Source organism: Oncorhynchus keta, chromosome 18 (assembly GCF_023373465.1).
Source record: "Oncorhynchus keta strain PuntledgeMale-10-30-2019 chromosome 18, Oket_V2, whole genome shotgun sequence".
NCBI lineage: Eukaryota > Metazoa > Chordata > Actinopteri > Salmoniformes > Salmonidae > Oncorhynchus > Oncorhynchus keta.
Window position 1 is genome coordinate 19,765,205 of NC_068438.1, and position 19,075 is coordinate 19,784,279.

General features: G+C 44.8%; 1 protein-coding gene across 3 annotated transcripts in view; it reads left to right on the forward strand.

The window, feature by feature from the left end:
- Nucleotides 1-19,075, forward strand: part of LOC118372747 (max-binding protein MNT-like) — a 28,591-nt gene that overhangs the window by 1,341 nt on the left and 8,175 nt on the right. For all 3 annotated transcript variants that reach the window (XM_035758733.2, XM_035758735.2, XM_035758736.2), the window contains exons 2-4: nucleotides 5,208-5,877; nucleotides 6,346-6,387; nucleotides 6,941-7,052. In XM_035758733.2, the coding sequence (XP_035614626.1) occupies nucleotides 5,208-5,877; nucleotides 6,346-6,387; nucleotides 6,941-7,052 (824 nt within the window). The remainder of the gene's footprint in view (nucleotides 1-5,207; nucleotides 5,878-6,345; nucleotides 6,388-6,940; nucleotides 7,053-19,075) is intronic.

Genomic DNA, 19,075 nt, shown 5'->3' on the forward strand with positions numbered 1-19,075 from the left:
CCCCAACCTATCAAGGCCATAGAGCTAAACACAACCAGACAACATTTCAATAGATCTTTAGTAGTAAGTCAAGCAAGCAGTGCAAACATTAATCAAGTTTTTCCTGTACTTTGAAAGGGTGTATGTTATTAGATAAGAACACGTGGTAAGTAGTCTCGAGTCAACCAATTTACCAATGAACATAGTGTTTTAATTGACACACTAATGCAGTAACGTTATACCAGACTTGACTCTCACCTGGATTCACAAAATTATCTTTATAAATAGCATGAGAACGAGGCTATCCTCAACTATGCCTCCAATCTTACCGGAAACCATTCTCTCACACCTTAGGTCAATGCTTTCACATTTGATTACTCTTTGGTTGAGAACCAAAATGGTAAAAGAAACGACAACCCCTTCCTCTACCTTATCCACAGCTGTGTACTCACCAGTCATTCATTTGCAGAGAGGACAGGAGTTATGACCTGTGTACATAGTCAATAGTCATTAAAAGCTGGTGACTTTAATGTTTCCATAGTGTTTTACCCACTTCATACTGTAACCAAGTCAAGGCTCATCCTATATAACTGTTGTACACACCATTTCTATTAATATGTCTATACACACCATCATATACACTGACCAGAAATATCAACGCCACATGCAACAATTTCAAAGATTTTACTGAGTTACAATTCATTTAAGGAAATCAGTCAATTTAAATCAATTCATTAGGACCTTATCTATGGATTTCAAATTGGGAATACAGTTACCCCAGAGGGGCGTGGATCAGAAAACCAGTCAGTATCTGGTGTGACCACAATTTGCCTCATGCAGCACGACACATCTCCTTCACATAGAGTTGATCAGGCTGTTGATTGTGTAATGTTGTCCCACTCCTCTTCAATGGTTGTGCGAAGTTACTGGATATTACTGGAACACACTGTCATACACGTCGATCCAGAGCAACCTAAACATGCTCAATGGGTGACATGTCTGAGTATGCAGGTCATGGAAGAACTGGGACATTGTAGCTAATGCATGTCCATACCATAACCCCACCACCACCATGGCGCACTCTGTTCACAACATTGGGATTGGCTAACTGTTCGCCTACACAAGGTCTGCCATCTGCAAAGTACAGTTGAAACTGGGATTAATCTGTAAAAGCACACTTCTCCAGAGTGCCTGTGGGAAAATGCTCACCTTCAATGAAGTTGGATTCGTCTCTGAACTGCAGTCAGGTCAAGACCCTGGTGAGGATGACAAGCACGCAGATGAGCTTCCCTGATACGTTTTCTGACAGTTTGAGCAGAAATTCTTCGATTGTGCAAACCCACAGTTTCATCAGCGGGCAGAGTGGCTGGTCTCAGACAGATGTGGAGGTCCTGGGCTGGTGTGGTTTCACGTAGTCTGCGCTTGAGACCAGTTGGACGTACAGCCAGATTCTCTCAAATGAAGTTAGTGGAGAAATTGACATTTAATTCTCTGGCAACAGCTCTGGTGGACATTCCTGCAGTCAGCATGCCAATTGCACACTCCATCAACTTGAGACTTCTGTGAACATTGTGTTGTGTGACACAACTGCCCATTTTTATTGTCCCCTGCACAGGGTGCAAATGTGTAATGACCATGCTTCTTGATATGCCACACCTGTCAGGTGGATGGATTATCTTGGCAATGGAGAAATGCTCACTAACAGGGATGTAAACAAATTTGTGCATACAATTTGAGAGAATATTTTTGTGATTTTTGGAAACTTCCTGGGCTCTTTTATTTTAGTTCATGAAACATTCGGGAGCAACACTTTACGTGTTGCGTTTTTAAAAATATTTTTGTTCAGTGTATATTTATATTCTCGGACTCTGACATCTCTCGTTCTGATATGTGTGTATTGTTAGGTATCACTGCACTGTTGGAACTAGGAACATAAACATTTCGCTACACTCGTGATAACATCTGGAAAATATGTGACCAATACAATTTGATTTAGGAGTTTTGACACCTTCACTGCCTGTTCAACAAATGACAAGCTCACAACACTGCACTTAAATGATGGTTTAAGTATGTCATGGGGTTTTAAAGGACCATCCTTCTCAGATGCATGTAGAGGAGGACTTATTCCTGGCTCTGTTGTTAACTAATACTGTGTTTGACCTTTGACTCCTACCCTGGGACTGTGACTGAGCAAGGCCTAACCAATCCAGTCCTTCGGGGGTTTGGCCTAACCAATTCAGTCCTTCGGGGGTTTGGCCTAACCAATTCAGTCCTTCTGGGGTTTGGCCTAACCAATTCAGTCCTTCTGGGGTTTGGCCTAACCAATTCAGTCCTTCTGGGGTTTGGCCTAACCAATTCAGTCCTTCTGGGGTTTGGCCTAACCAATTCAGTCCTTCTGGGGTTTGGCCTAACCAATTCAGTCCTTCTGGGGTTTGGCCTAACCAATTCAGTCCTTCTGGGGTTTGGCCTAACTAATCCAGGCCTCCTGGGTTTTTATGGGTTGTTCTTGAATGTGGGAGAAGAGCACTTAATGGACTGAATCTTCTCAGGGCTGCTGAACTTTGAACTCTGACTGCACTTTGTCACTATTGAGTGTACCAGATAGGCCTGAGGTAGAGGTTAAACACTGATGACTGTGTTTACACTGATGACAGTGCTACAGTGTGCACTAATGAATACAACCCCGGGTCTTGTACATTTACATTTTTACTAACTTAAGTAGATCTAGTTCAGGTCAGTATGAAGGCAAATTGTTTCTTTCTAGATAAGGAACAAACATACAAAGACCTCTTCTGATCAAAAATGTACTAGTGTTATAAAAGGCCAACAAATGTAGTTTCAGTTTGAGCCGCTCTGTTTAATCTTAGTAGGCAGTATGTAGAACATCATCAACTCTTCATATCTAAGACCGAGGAGGCTTTCAATGTCACCGTGACGATCTGGCCTCTGCTGTGCTGGGGAGAGTAGAGCTGTTGCTTCTTCCTATTGCCTGGCTCTGAGCAAAATATGACCAATGTCTGTGTTAACTGCAAAATCATGTTCCGTGTGTGCCTTGGCCTCTTTTGGAAGATGCACAGCCAGGTAGCATTATTATGACAGACACACACACTGTTATTTATTCTTTGAGACTTTTCGCTTTTGTCGATATCTTCGACTACATGCAGCTTCACCCTCCCTGTAATCAGGTAAATTACCACAGCTTGGGCCCAATCCACACACTGTTGTATGTCCTCAATTTATCCCACGCTTCTGAGAAGTTTCTCTGAACAACCCAATTGAATCAAGTCTCCCACTGAATTGGATATGGTGGTCTAAGGAAAGGGAACATTGTGTAGCTACTGCGCTGTAATGTCCATGTTTAGCTCGGATCTGCTCAACCTCTTATCGATGTAAAGGGTGGCTGTAAAGCTCTTGTGTCTGACGCGTTCTAACACCACTGTTACCATAGCAACTGGACAACCCCCTTCCCCCGCCCCCATAGTACCTACACATTGAAACGCATGCTGTTGGTGATTCTCCAATCCGATTGGATGAAGAGGTAAGGTTGTTGCTAGAACTCAGGGATTCAACCCCCCCCCTCCCCTCTCTTCCTTTGTCTCTCTGGCATGTCCAGGTTGTCGTCTTTTCTCCCCCACTCTTAAGACGAGAATGTGTTGAAGGAGCTAGGAAAACGCAATTGGAGCTCATTCTCAAGGACCGCACGTGGACCTAATGTTAAGAGCATCAGTACTGAAACGTTCCAACAAACAAGTTGCTTCCTAAATAAGTTCACGGAGCGTTTTACGCTTCAATTGTTCAATGTCTTCAATCTCAGTACTGCACTAACATCAACACAATGTGTTTGTTCAGTTTTCAGTCCCAACATTGAGTTAGAGGGCTGAATAAAAGCTTTGTCTAATTGATTTGCTGCCACAATACATTTTCTGATGTGTTTCCAACCGCGTTCTGCAGCTCTCAGTAGATGTGGAGATATCACACATGGACGTTTCTCAGAAAAAACTATTCTGCTTCAGCTCAAAGTTACAAGTACTTCATTACAGTATTTAGGCCTACACATATTACAGTTGTTGCATATGGGTCCCCAGTAAGAAGATTAGTTTGGGGAATTACAGAAGCTTGCAATGTCCCAATAGAACATATCCCTTTTTACATGCCAGTATGACCTGGATGGGGCAAGAGGCATAAAACCTGCTTTTACTTGAACACACTGACCTTGGAATATATTCCACTTCCTCTTAAAAAAGAAATGTCTCGCACTGAGCTCAGCCCAGCTTTTACCATACATACACTGTCAGTCCTCCTGTCATACTGCAGACCTGTAAGTGTGTAAATCCACTCATAAAAAGAATAAACAGAATTTGAGTTTTGCCTTGTAGCCAGCCAGTGCCAACAAGAGCAACGTTGTATAAATAGAGGACTTTGGCTGCCTCGGAAATGGCACCTATTCACTATATAGTGCACTACATTTGACCAGGGCCCACAGGATTCCCTCAAAGATGAGCTGCTTTAATATGTCAATTCTTCTAACTGGTCTCAAGGTTCTGGCTGGCAAGGCATTGCGGCTGCATTATACGGCTCTTATAAGCTGGCAGAGGTCCAGGAGGCAGGATGAGGTCTGGCTGCAGGTCTGGTATGAATGTATGTCAGCATTGTAAAAGCCCTATTGAAGTGTCTGGCATCATATTTAAATTCAGAACATGCAACATAAGCTGTAAACATAGTGTGCTAGCTAGGTGAATGGATGGCAGACTGCTTCCTTCCAGCTACCCTAGTTCTCCTCCCCTGTTGTTTATTGGCTGTAGTATTCATTGGGAGTGAGCCTGGCTGTCAAACTCACTAGATGGAGATTAGTCAAATGACCCTGGAAAGGTTGTCAGACATGTTTCTGCTGGTACCTAACCTATGCTGCTTGACCTATTTGAAAACGATGTTCTCTGATCATGGCAGAGGTTAGAGGTCATTGCTGTCAACCCAGTGGGTGGTGAAGTCTACGTTACCAGAGCTAACCTAACTGCAGTCCCAGAGCGATGGAGGAGTTTCCTTTTTTTAGGTGGTCAAGGTGGCGTATGGAGAAATGTTTTTGCACTTTTCAGATGTTCCTTTGTTGACGAAGCTAGTACAATCAAAATATTTATTGATAAATTGAATGAAATGCTGGTAACATTCTTGGCTCTTACGGTTGCTAACGTGCTCTAGCCTGTAACCATGCCTTCTTTCTCTCCCCACAGAGGAGAATGAGCTGAGGGAGAAGCTTCGCCTCCAGCTGTCTGACCACACCCACAGGCGCAATGATGTCACTTCCTACTCCCCCATCCAGATGAACCATGTGACCCGAGCAGAAGAGCCCTGCCCCCATTCGGAACGCTGCCCCGCCCCTGTCCCGCCCCCACTGCAACCCCCCCCTATGCCCATTACTGTCATCCCTATCCCCATGATGACCTCCAACCACACAGGTCTGCCTCCCACTGTCCCAACCCCCTCCTCCACCACCCTGTCACCCCAGGCCGGGGCAGCACCCTACCTGGCCTCCCCCAGGAGGGACCCTCACTCCCCAGGGCACGACCACCAGGGACAGGGTGCACTTTTGGCTCTCTCTCCTCAGGTGATGACAGACCACTCCCACCACTTGCCTTTGACCCAATCTGGCAACCACAAGCAGAATCGCCACCACCATCACCTTCCGCAGATGGTTTCCCCCCAATCTGGCAACCATAAACTGCTGCAGCAGCAGTCGCCCCAGCTGGTGCAGCCCTACCTTGGCTCCATCGTCTCAGCCCCCCAGCTGCATGCCTTACTTCCCCAGCCAGGGCCCCCCCAGACACCCCGTGGGGCCCAGACCAGCCCTTTTGGGGGCCGAGGCAGCCCCCCTGACCTGGACGGAAAGAAGAGGCCTGGAGGGTAAGTGGACAATTTTGCTATTTATAGGAGAGATGGTTTGCACTTTGGTTAGAAGTTTTTTTTTTTTTCTCTTTTTGCATTTTTAGTTTTCCTTTTTTTTGGAGGGGGGGACTATTTTGTAGCAAAGAGTGTGTGTAGATGTGATTGTAAGTCACATGTTGAGTGGTAAGGTAAAAACGGTATCAGAAATCACAGACTATGAAAAGTCACGACACTGAAGGATTTTTGGAAGAAATAACTCTTGGATTATGTACTCTATAATGAGTGTCCTGATTGGTCAATTGAGCGGTAATCAGATCCAATTAGCTGCCTGTGCATATTATACAGTATATTGTTAAAGTAAAGTAACAGAGATGATGGAGTACTTTTATATTTGTTGGTTGATTTGATTCTTGTTCAGTGAGTCTCGTCGTCTTGCCCATTCTGGACACCCAATCTTATAATGTGCTCCGATCTGTGCTTTTACAGGGCAGGGACAAGAGAAGTACATAACAAGCTTGAGAAAAACAGGTGGGTGCATCTCTCTCCCATGGTCACCTTTTATTAAACAGTGGATTGAGCTCTTTGCACAGGGCAGTTTAAGGTTATGGTGAGATTAGGTGTACACTATTATTGCCCACGTCTTTTTTCAACCGACTTGCTTGCTTACTTCTCTGTCCTGTTCTAAGAAAAAAAATATACTCCCATTTATTCACTAATGTCTAATCTATAGATATGGCATTTGTAAGACAATAATTGGTCATATCTTGAACTTTTTAATGGCTTTCAATATTCTGATTGTACTGTAGTAGTAGTAGGGTTATAATGGCCAAAAACAGGACCAAGCAGAGGAGTTGTTGCCTTACCCCTTCCTGTATCCTTTAACACAGACGTTTTACCACGAGAACAGAAACCTGTTCAGTATGTCTCATGTTAGTAGTAATTATTTATTAGCCCTAAATGGGAAATTGGTTTGCAACATTTGTTTCTTTAAAGAAGCTGAATGTGTGAAATCAGACCTCATCCTCCCTCTCACTAAGACTTCTCTCTCTACCCTTCTTTCATCCCTCCATCCCTTACGCAGACGGGCTCACCTGAAGGAGTGCTTTGATACCCTGAAGAAAAACATCCCCAATGCAGATGAGAAGAAGACCTCTAACCTCAGTGTCCTGAGGAGCGCCCTCCGATATATACAGGTAAGCAAGCTAAAATAACTGCATGGTTGAGCAAAGGACTACGATGGAATTGAGTTCGCTGTTGAATTAAGTGTGGATTTTCACTCTGCGTTTTCACCGTTTGAATGTGTGGATTTTCCAGTTTTCTAATGTTACTTGTTTCCCTGTCATTTTTGTGTCGTATCTCGTAGGCTTTGTTTGAAGAAAGTAGAGTGCAATGATTAGTGGTTTCGACTATTTCAGCCACACCCATTCCTGACAGGTGTATAAAATAGAGCACACAGCCATGCACTCTCCATAGACAAACATTGGCAGTAGAATGGCTGAACTGAAGAGCTCAGTGACTTTCAACGTGGCACCGTCATAGGATGCCACCTTTCCAACAAGTCAATTTGTCAAATTTCTGCCCTGCTAGAGCTGCCCCGGTCAACTGTAAGTGCTGTTACTGTGACATGGAAACGCCTAGGAGCAACAACGGCTCAGCCCCGAAGTGGTAGATTACACAAGCTCACAGAACGGGACCGTTGTCTCATTTACATGTAAAAATCGCTTGTCCTCGGTTGCAACACTCACTACTGAGTTTCAAACTGCCCCTGGAAGCAACTGTAACTTGGCTACTCAGGAACATTCACTGTCTTCTTGATAAGCAAATCCAGTGTGGTATGTGTATGCCAAGCATACACATACCATGAGGCATTGCTCATTGATCGGTTGTTGGCTTTGCATTTAGGCCAGGTATTTTTACAGTATTACTTCAGTGCCTTTTGTACATGTTATTCTGTATATTTTTGTTATCCTGTCCTGCAGCTCAGTTCAAAAGGACGACTGCATATTTGATGTGTCTGGGTGGTGTAATACATCATCCAAAGCATAATTATTAACTTAACCTTGATAAAGATATATTTAATGTCCTTGATTTTGGAATGAGATATTCGACAAGCCGTTGTCCACATACTGTTGGTCATGTAATGTGCCTTTTTTTATGTGTGTGAATACTTGAACAGATTTACTAAATTAAACCCATTTTTAGCAGAATTCCTAGTGATATTTGTAACCTACTTTTATGTCATTTTTCTTTTTCAGGTACAAACTTTTTACACAAATTAACCCCCCCCCCTGCCAACAGGGACGGTTTTGTCCCTGTTGCTGACCCTTGGTTCACTGTCTGGTGGTGTTGCTAGGAACCATCTGAGCATTGAACGTTTCTGTTGCTTCTTCATTGTAAAGTGAAGATTGCCTAACCCTTTGTCTCCTGCTGATTGTGTGTGAACTACTGTATGCCTGATCCACCACTCCTACAGGTGGCGGCTTGTGTGGGAAAACTGTCTGGGACAAAATTGTTATAAACGGCAATTCATTTCAGATGAACTAAGATGATAACAATTCTTATTTGTTTTAGTGCCAGTAGGCGATTGGAGCTGCTTTGTATATCCTTAGGTCCTTGGTGTTCTTGGCAATGTCATTAGGTCTGGTCAGGTTAGTCCAGGTGAGGCCTGGGGAGGAAAGGGAGTTTCTAGTCTCTAGCAGAAGGCTAAACTGTTTGGATATGCACTTCTGCCTGGGGTTTAGGCAGACCAGAGTCTCCAAATGTACCAAGAGTTCATTAAACCCCCTTTTCAAAAAGTATTAAAGCTCATTTTTTTATATACACTTTTTATTTAGATTATTTTTATGTGATTAAAACCTTTTTAATAGACTTTTGTGGTTGAAAAGGAATGACTAAGTGGTTCAATGATGTGTGATACAGGCAGGTAGCATATCGAAAGCTATGTGCGAGCAGGGGACTGGTGTATAAAGGTCTTGAACATCCATTCACCTGCTCCGCGTCTCACAAAGACACAGCGGTTGGAACCGAAAAATCTCATTTGTACTCGTCAGACCAAAGGACAGATTTCCATCGGTCTAAATGTCCTTTGCTCGTGTTTCTTGGTCCAAGCAAGTCTCTTCTTATTATTGGTGTCCTTCAGTAGTGGTTTCTTTGTAGCAATTTGACATTGAAGGCCTGATTCATGCAGTCTCCTCTGAACAATTGATGTTGAGATGTGTCTGTTACTTGAACTCTGCAGCACAAATAAATGCCACAATCTGAATTTGGTAACTCTAATGAACTTATCCTCTGCAGCAGAGGTAACTCTGGGTCTTCCTTTCCTGTTGTGGAAAGCGCTTGATGGGTTTTGTGACTGCACTTGAAGAAACGTTCAAAGTTCTTAATTTTCCGCACTGACTGACCTTCATGTCTTAAAGTAATGGTGGACTGTCGTTCGTCTTTGCTTATTTGAGTTGTTCCTGCCATAAATGGACTTGGCCCTATTTGGTAAAATACCATCTTCTGTATACCACCCCTACCTTGATTGGCTCAAATGCATTAAGAAGCATAGAAATTCCACAAATTAACAAGGCACACCTGTTTTAATTTAAATGCATGCCAGATGACTACCTCATGAAGCTGGTTGAGAGAATGCCAAGAGTGTGCAAAGCTTTCATCAAGGTAAAGGGTGTCTACATTGAAGAATCTCAAATATAAAATATTAACACAGCAAAAAAAGAAATTTCATTTTTTTTCCAGGACCCTGTCTTTCAAAGATAATTCGTAAAAATCCAAATAACTTTACAGATCTTCATTGTAAAGGGTTTAAACACTGTTTCACGTGCTTAATTAATGAACATGCACCTGTGGAACGGTCGTTAAGACACTAACAGCTTACAGATGGTAGACAATGAAGGTCACAGTTATGAAAAATTAGGACACTAAAGAGGCCTTTCTACTGACTGAAAAACACCAAAAGAAAGATGCCCAGGGTCCCTGCTCTTTCATTTGCATGAATGTGCCTTAGGCATGCTGCAAGGAGGCATGAGGACTGCAGATGTGGCCAGGGCAATAAATTGCAATGTCCGTACTGTGAGACGCCTAAGACAGCACTACAGGGAGACCGGATGAACAGCTGATCATCCTCACAGTGGCAGACCACGTGTAACAACACCTGCACAGGATCGGTACATCTGAACAACACACCTGCGGGACAGGTACAGGATGGCAACAACAGCTGCCCGACTTACACCAGGAAAGCACAATCTCTCCATCAGTGCTCAGACTGTCCGCAGTAGGCTGAGAGAGGATGGACTGAGGGCTTGTAAGCCTGTTGTAAGGAAGGTCCTCACCAGACATCACCAGCAACAATGTCGCCTATGGGCACAAACCCACTGTCGCTGGACCAGACAGGACTGGCAAAAAGTGCTCTTCTCTGACGAGTCGCGTTTTTGTCTCACCAGGGGTGATGGTCGGGTACGCGTTTTATCGTCGAAGGAGCAAGCGTTACACCGAGGCCTGTACTCTGGAGCGGGATCGAGGTGGAGGATCCGTTATGGTCTGGGGCGGTGTGTCACAGCATCATCGGGCTGAGCTTGTTGTCATTGCAGGCAATCTCAACGCTGTGCATTACAGGGAAGACATCCTCCTCCCTCGTGTTATCCTTCCTGCAGGTTCATCCTGACATGACCCTCCAGCATGACAATGCCACAAGCCATACAGCTCGTTTTGTGCGTGATTTCCTGCAAGACAGGAATGTCAGCGTTCTGCCATGGCCAGCAAAGAGCCCGGATCTCAATCACATTGAGCACGTCTGGGACCTGTTGGATCGGAGGGTGAGGACTAGGGCCAGTCTCCCCAGAAATGTCTGGGAACTTGCAGTTGCCTTGTTGGAAGAGTGGGGTAACATCTAACAGCAAGAACTGGCAAATGTGCTGCAGTCCATGAGGAGGAGATGCACTGCAGTAATTAATGCAGCTGGTGGCCACACCAGATACTGACTGTTACTTTTGATTTTTACGCCCCCACGTGTGTATGGTCACATACACGCGGTTAGCAGATGCGAGCTTAGCGAAATGCTTGTGCTTCTAGTTCTGACAGTGCAGTAATATCTAACAATTCCACAACAACTACCTTATACACACAAGTGTAAAGGAATGAATATGGATGAGTGATGGCTGTGCGGCGTAGGCAAGATGCAGTAGGTGGTATAGAGTACAGTATATACATATGAGATGGGTATGTAAATATTATATAAAGTGTCATTGTTTAAAGTGACTAGAGTCTATATTGGCAGCAGCCACTCAATGTTAGTGATGGCTGTTTACCAGTCTGATGGCCTTGAGATAGAAGCTGTTTTTCAGTCTCTCTGTCCCATCTTTGATGCACCTGTACTGACCTCGCCTTCTGGATGATAGCGGGGTGAACATGCAGTGCCTCGGGTGGTTGTTGTCCTTGATTTATCTTTTTGGCATTCCTGTGACATCGGGTGGTGTTGGTGTCCTGGAGGGCAGGTAGTTTGCCCCCGGTGATGCTTTGTGCAGACCTCACTACCCTCTGGAGAGCCTTACGGTTGTGGGCGGAACTGTTGCGATACCAGGCGGTGATACAGCCCGACAGGATGCTCTCAATTGTGCATCTGTAAAAGTTTGAGGGTTTTAAGTGTTAAGCCAAATTTCTCTAGCTTCCTGAGGTTGTTGAGGCGCTGTTGCGCCGCCTTCACCACGCTGTCTGTGTGGAGGACCATTTCAGTTTGTCCGTGATGTGTCCCGTCGATGTGGATGGGGGGGTGTACCCTCTGCTGTTTCCTGAAGTCCACTATCATCTCCTTTGTTTTGTTGATGTTGAGTGTGAGGTTATTTTCCTGACACCAACACTACGAGGGCCCTCACCTCCTCCCCTGGAGGCCTTCTCGTCGTTGTTGGTAATCAAGCCTACTACTGTAGCATCGTCTGCTAACTTGATAATTGAGTTTGAGGTGTGCATGGCCAACGCGGTCATGGGTGAACAGGGAGTACAGGAGAGGGCTGAGTAGGTACCCTTCTCCACCAATGGGGTGGAGAGATGTTGTTTCCTACCCTCGAAGTCCAGGACTCAGTTGCACAGGGCGGAACTTGTCTGTGGAACTTGTTCAGTTTGTTTCCATTGTTGAATATTATGTTCATACAAATATTTACACATGTTAAGTTTGCTGAAAATGAAATGCAGTTGACAGAGGATGTTTTTTCTTTTTTTGTTGAGTTTATTTGGATTTACACTTTTTTTGTTGGTTACTACGTGATTCCATGTGTGTGATTTTCATACTTTTGATGTCTTCACTATTATTCTACAATTTTAGAATAAAGTAAAAATAAAGAAAAACATATGAGTAGGTGTGTCCAAACTTTTGACTGGTACTGTACACACACACACACACGTACACACACACACACACACACACACACACACACACACGTACACCTATCCTCTGCTGGTGAGAATCTGATCCTGTGTGTGACAGCGGTGGGGTTTTACTCCCTGGGAGGCAGGGTTAGGAGCGCGGGAAACTAGGGCAGTGTGGGTCCACAGATCTCATGTCACCCAATCTCCCTCCTCCCACTGCCTCCCTCTCTAGTGTGTCGTGCTCGACTAGCAGACGGACCCAGCACCCCCACCCCTTCTCGACAGCCAAGCTGGATTTAGGGTGTATTTAAAGCACATGTACCGGCCGGGAAACAAACAACTACAGACATTTTCCACTCGATGTATTTGCACTGCAGGGCAGTCTCCATTTTTAGCCGTAGGAATTTAGCGTGAGTTTATTTAGTGAAGAGGGAAGTCAGAATTTGTTTTTTTGGATGGGGGAGATTGAGTTTATTTCCAGCTTAAATATTGCATGTTTGCTGGACCGAAATACTGGTTAAAATGTTTGAATTACCTTTGAAGTTATAAGTATGTGACACAGGCCAGAATGTGTGTAGTTGCTTCATGTTTCCAGTGCTACAACACACCCACATTCTCTGGTCTTCCCTTTATTCGTCCGTTTACTGTAAGTGGCTCCTTCTCAGTACTCATATCTATGGACGTCAGACTGAGACCAGGGTTTCCTGATAGACGAGCTGAGTACACACACTAGCCTATTGCGGGCCTCTCTTCTTGGTAACAGTTGAGTTGTAGAAGTCGTGCTGAGTCACGCAGTTCTCTTCCCTAATTGTTATTGGTTGAGCTCCAATAGTGGTGGGTTGGGGGAGAGCAAGGGAGGGGTGAGAAGAAAAGGAGATGGATGGGTGTTTAAAAGTGCAGCGTGTGATCGCTGTCGTTCAGACATGGACAGTACGGTGCAGGACAGACACGATTCCAGACTGCACGTGCCTCTCTCCCCGCATGCTCCTTCCTGATCCCCTCTCTTCAACCTTTTTTGTTATTTAGGCTAGGGGCAGCATAGCAGTAGTATAGTCTGCTAATGTGACCAATGAGGACCAGACCAGAGAGGTTGAATAAGAGGATTTGGGCAAAGGATTACTTTTCATTTGATTCATCTTTGGGCAGTGATGCTGGCAGCCCTGTGTGTCTGTCACCTTTTGTTGAACAACATGGCCTCCTGGGTAGGAGTTCTGATCTAGGATCAGTTTAGCCTTTTGGATCATAATGAATGACTTATTTTAGCCAGAAGGGACTTGATCCTAGATCAGCACTCCTACTAGGATACACTTTATGAATACAGACTCTTATCTTCAGGCCGGGTGTCTTATCAGAGCATGTCTCTTGTTTTGCACTGAGGTTAGTGTCACTGTGAGGCTACTTCTCGCCAACAGCCACTCTGCTGAGAAGTCAAGTCACACTTCTGTTTAATTTCTTCCTCCTTTCATAGAAGTGACTGAGAGTGAGTAAGCTAGTGAGACCAAACCGAACGAGGAACTTGAATATAACGCTGCCTGCCTGCATCACGTGTTAGTGGGATTCTTGTGGTATCTAAACCAACACTGGTGTGTAATGTTTCAAAGATTCTGCTACTTGCAAGCATTACTTCCGTATGCTTCTTGGTTTGATGTTTTTCTCAATACTTTATCCTACAGTAGTTTGTTGTCCTATGTGTTACGCTATATATTTAGTTTTTACGACTGTCTAACGTGGGATGTGTTTCTCTATCTGACCTAATTGCTGCTGTCGTGTGTGTGTGTGGGAGAGAGAGCGGCTTTGTACGCTCTGCTGCGCCATGGCTGGGACTCTTAAACGCTAACGTGCTCAGCACTGGGGCTCCTCCCTCTTCTTTCATCCCTCCCTCCATCCTGCCTCACTCTGCTCACAGGGCCACATGAGCAGAGAGCACATGGCTAGCCAGAGCTATATGATGTCACCCCGTGATGGGCCCTCCTCTTCACCCCGCCCACAGCTACAGCCGTAGCTCAGTGCTAGAGCTAGCTAGCTCCTCTCCTGGAACTGCCTGGGAGGGAGGCTTAGCCACTAACTGAAGGGAAAGAGGGAGGGTGAAAAGGGAGAGAGGGGACACGCGTAAACACCAGGCTCGTTTTAACCAGCCTATTAGATTTCACTGGCGGCAGAACGACTCTTGACGGAACCTGTTTGGGATGCAGAAGAGCTGTGTGTTGGAGGGCAAATGTGCTTTTCCATGTGGTGGAGAAGCTGCTCATGTCTGCTACAAATCATATAAATGTAATACAAAGTCATTGATTTAGCAAATATGTTTTTAAGAGTAGCTCATGTTTTGAGTTTGTCACAGGCAGAGATTTTAACCTAGTTAAAATCCAATTCTTTGACTCAACGATTTCAGTTGACATTTTTCTAATTCATTCAGTCTAAAGGAGAAATAACTGTTCTATTTAGAGGAAATCACAGGATTTGAAGTGTTAGTGTTTTATTTGTAAGGATTTACGTCATCAAAAGAAGTCTATAATACTGAAGTGGGTCACCTAGTTGGTCATTTCTGATTCTGAAAGACACGTCCTTTTAAAGCAGCACCAGATCCCATCACATATTATTGGGACGGTCAGACAGTGTGTTTTGGGGATTGTGTTTTTGGCTCAGCCCCCCCCCTCCCCTGTGAGGGTGTGAGCTTTGACCCAAGCTGGAATAGTGAACTATTACTTCCACTGGTCTGTCCTCATTGAGGTTTGTGTGTTCCTTGGTCAGCTCCTATTCCTTCTGTAAGTGATTTAACACAGAGGGGAGTTAACCCTGGCTGAACATTAATGCTATTTACTAGGACCTGGAGGAGCCTGGGAATGAACTCGGGGCACTTTGGAAATTCTTTGTTGGTGTTGATTTAGTCTCCAATGAGGCTACTTGTTGAGGTAATGTAGGCAGGTACTCAAGGCAGACTTAGGTGTGTGTCCCAAATGACACCTTATTCCCTATATAGTACACTACTTTTGACCAGAGCTACTATGGGACCTGGTCAAAAGTATTCCCTGGTAGTCCTATGTGGCTCAGTTGGTAGCAAGGTGCTTGCAACGCCAAGGGTCGCGGGTTCGATTTCCCCCTGGGGTCACCCATACGAAAATGTATGCACACATGACTAAGTCACTTTGGATAAAAGTGTCTTCTAAATGGCATATTCTATTCGTGCACTATATAGGGAATAGAGGGCCATTTGGGATTGAGCATTCAGTATCTTCTGTTTGAAGCATTGTTATTGCAGTGTTGAAACCACATCTTGGTCAGGTCTGAGCCATCAATTTTCAAGAGCAACAGAATTGTTCTGCTCTTTTCAGTTTTACGAATAGGTACTGTTCCTTTACCCAAGCTGTCACAGCAATCGTACATGTTGTGTCATTTCCTCCAGCTCTGTCTGTATAAAGTACATTTTGACTCACAGGTTGTATATAACGGATGTTAGAGAAGTGTGTTTCCAGTTCAGTTCCTCACAGCTGGTAATTACCACTCCATCCCCTGCCAACCGCTGAGGAGGTGAGAAGAGGGCACAGTTGCTGTCTGTAATGTTTGTATTGTTCATGGTGCTCTCATTCTAGCAAAGATTGATAAGGATTTTGATAGTGTCCTTTCGTCCTCAGCAACTCTTCCTCATAGTGACTGACAACACTGCAGCAAGGTCTGGAACACTACGACTGTATAACTCATTACATGGCAAGAACTCTCAAATTAGGCCACTTACCACCCAGTTTGAACACTGATGCACGCACACAGCGCTTGCGCACACACACCCGAAAGTAGGTATTTTCCACTAAAAAGTGACTCCTTTGTTGTTTTTGCCTAGAGCCACTTGAAGTTTTCTATTCCAACTTGGGATCTAGAGAGAAGACAAACACACAGGTTTACGGTTACTGATGATCACAACAAACGCTAGTGAAAAGACCGTTGTCCCCCAGGCTAATTACCAAGCACTGAAGGAGTAGTTTGTCTGCAATGTGGTTGGCTGCCTGCTGCTCACGCTATCTAGCTTAGGCTAGCCTAGCGCAATCTGTCTCCACTGTGCTGCAAAAGTGATTCAGTGAGTACAGCCTGGCTGCTCCCTCCTCCCCCGCTACTCTCCCTCCCCCTCGGTCTCCTCTCTCTGCGGGGCCATGTGCTCAGCACCCGCATTGCATGTCATGCCGCCTGAGCTGTGTTTACACACACACACACACACACACACACACACACACACACACACACACACACACACACGGCACAGTGAAACCTGCTCTACTTTCTTTCACAAAAACAGATCTAAATGAGGCCCCACTACTCCTCGAAGGAAAGGCTGGGGGAAGGGAGGGAGTCATGTTTGTCACGTGCGAATGAAACAAAAGCTAATTGTAACCTCCTCTCCCTTTCTCCCCCTCTTCCCTTGTCGTAGCTGCAGAGCTCTTTTTCAGTGTTTCTAAGGATGGTAGGGACTTAGTGCTTTCGGAAAGTATTCAGACCCCTTCTCTCACACACACAGTACCAGTCAAAAGTTTGGACACCTACTCATTCCAGGGTTTTTCTTTGTTTTGACTATTTTCTACATTGTTCTACAACTATGAAATAACACATGGAATCATGTAGTGACCAAAAATGGGTTAAACAAACAAATAACAATATATTTGAGATTTTTCAAAGTTGCCACCCTCTGTCTTGATGATAGCGTTGCATACACTTGGCATTGTCTCAGTCAGCTTCACCTGGAATGTGTTTCCAACAGTCACCAGCAAAGCAACCACACACCATCATACCACCTCTTCCATGCTTCACGGTGGCAAACACACATGCAGAGGTCATCCATTCACCTACTCTGTGTCTCAAAGACACGGCGGTTGGAACCAAAAATCTAAAATTTGGACTCCTCATACCAAAGGGCAGATTTCCACCGGTCTAATGTCCTTTGCTTGTGTTTCTTGGCCCAAGCAACTCTTCCACATGCTGAGCACTTGTTGGCTGCTTTTCCTTCAATCTGCAGCCCAACTCATCCCAAACCATCTCAATTGGTTTGAGTTTGGTTGATTGTGGAGGCCAGGTCATATGATCTTTCTCGGTCAAATAGCCCTTACACAGCCTGGAGGTGTGTTGGGTCATTGTCCTGTTGAAGGGTACCAAAATAATTATGCAGCATTGAAGGGCCCCAAGAACACACTGGCCTCCATTATTCTTAAATGGAAGAAGTTTACCAAGACTCTTCCTAGAGCCCCCCGGTCAAACTGAGCAATCCGGGGAGAAGGGCCTTGGTAAGGTTGGTGAACAAGAACCTGATGGTCTCTCTGACAGAGCTCCAGAATTCCTATGTGGAGATGGGAGAACCTTCTAGAAGGACAACTATCTCTGCAGCACTCCACCAATCAGGTCAGACGTAAAAGGCACATGACAGCCTGCTTGGAGTTTTACAAAAGACACCTAAAGGACTCTAACCACGAGAGACAAGATGCTCTTGTCTGATATAACTTTTTGGCCTGAATACCAAACGGCATGCCTGGTTTCCTCCAGACACCGCTCATCACCTGGCCAATACCAATGTTTTCAGTGGGAGGGACTGGGAGACTAGTCCGGATCGAGGGGAAAGATGAACGGAGCAAAGTACAGAGATACTTGATTAAAATCTGCTCCAGAGCCATGGTTCACCTTCCAACAGGACAACGACCCTAAGCACACAGCCAAGACAGCGCAGGAATGACTTCAGGACAAGTCTCAATGTACTTGAGTGGCCCAGCCAGAGCCGGGACTTGAACCCGATCAAACATCTCTGGGGAGACCTGACAATAGCTGTGCAGCAACGCTTCCCATCCAACCAGACAAGAGCTTGAGAGGATCTGCAGAGAAGAATGGGAGAAACTCCCGAAACTAAGGTGTGCCAAGCTTGTAGCGTCATATCGAAACAGACTCTAGGCTGTAATCGCTGCCAAAGGTGCTTCAATAGAGTACTGAGTAAAGGGTCTGAGTACTTATGTAAATGTGATATTTCATTTTTTATTATACACTTTCAGAAATGTCTTATCCAGTTTTTTTTTTTCTTTTTCTTTATGGTGTATTGTGTGTAGATTGAGGGGTGAAAACATATATTTCATCCATTTTAGAATAAGGCTGTAACGTAACAAAATTTGGAAAAAGTCTAAGTGGTCTGAATATTTTCCGAATGCACTGTAGTAGTATGTGTATCAGTACAGGCTGATGCTGAAGAGGTGCGTCATGCTTTCTCTGGTTTCTTGTCATGTGTTCTGTAGTATCCATCTGCTGTTCTTGGCCTGTTTCAGGTACACTGTTCTTAGCTTGTCTCTGTTCTTGAAGGGGGGCTGGGGCAGATATCCTTGCCTGTGTCGACTACGGTTCTAGGTGGTAGTGGTACAGCTTACCTTGCAGAGTGTTTTGACTTTCTCCAAGGACAGTATTGAACAGCCAAGTGCATACGAATGGCAACTACAGCTAGTATAGCAAGCAGATGGAGGTGTATTAATGGCTAGAAGCAGCTAGTTACTAGATTGTGTAGTGGGCCATAGTGGGTGTTGGTGTTTGTAGAGCAGTGAGTAGTACATACAGCATCTTTCTCGCGGGTGCTCACTGTCTCTCTGTCTGTATGAGTCATAGCACTAGGCCCAGAATTCCACCGTGTGTTCATGAGCATGCTTGCAAAAGACATGCCCCCACGCTCTCATTCACATATGACTGTCTCCGTGTTACAGCGTTGGCTTTGACTGCGTTCTACAACTGTTTTTATACCTTGTTATAGCATTGTTTATTTGGTCGCTGATGTATGTTTCTGATGCCTTTTTAATATTCTACCACTGTACAACTGACGCACTGGGACAATGTGCTGCTTATCACCTGACAT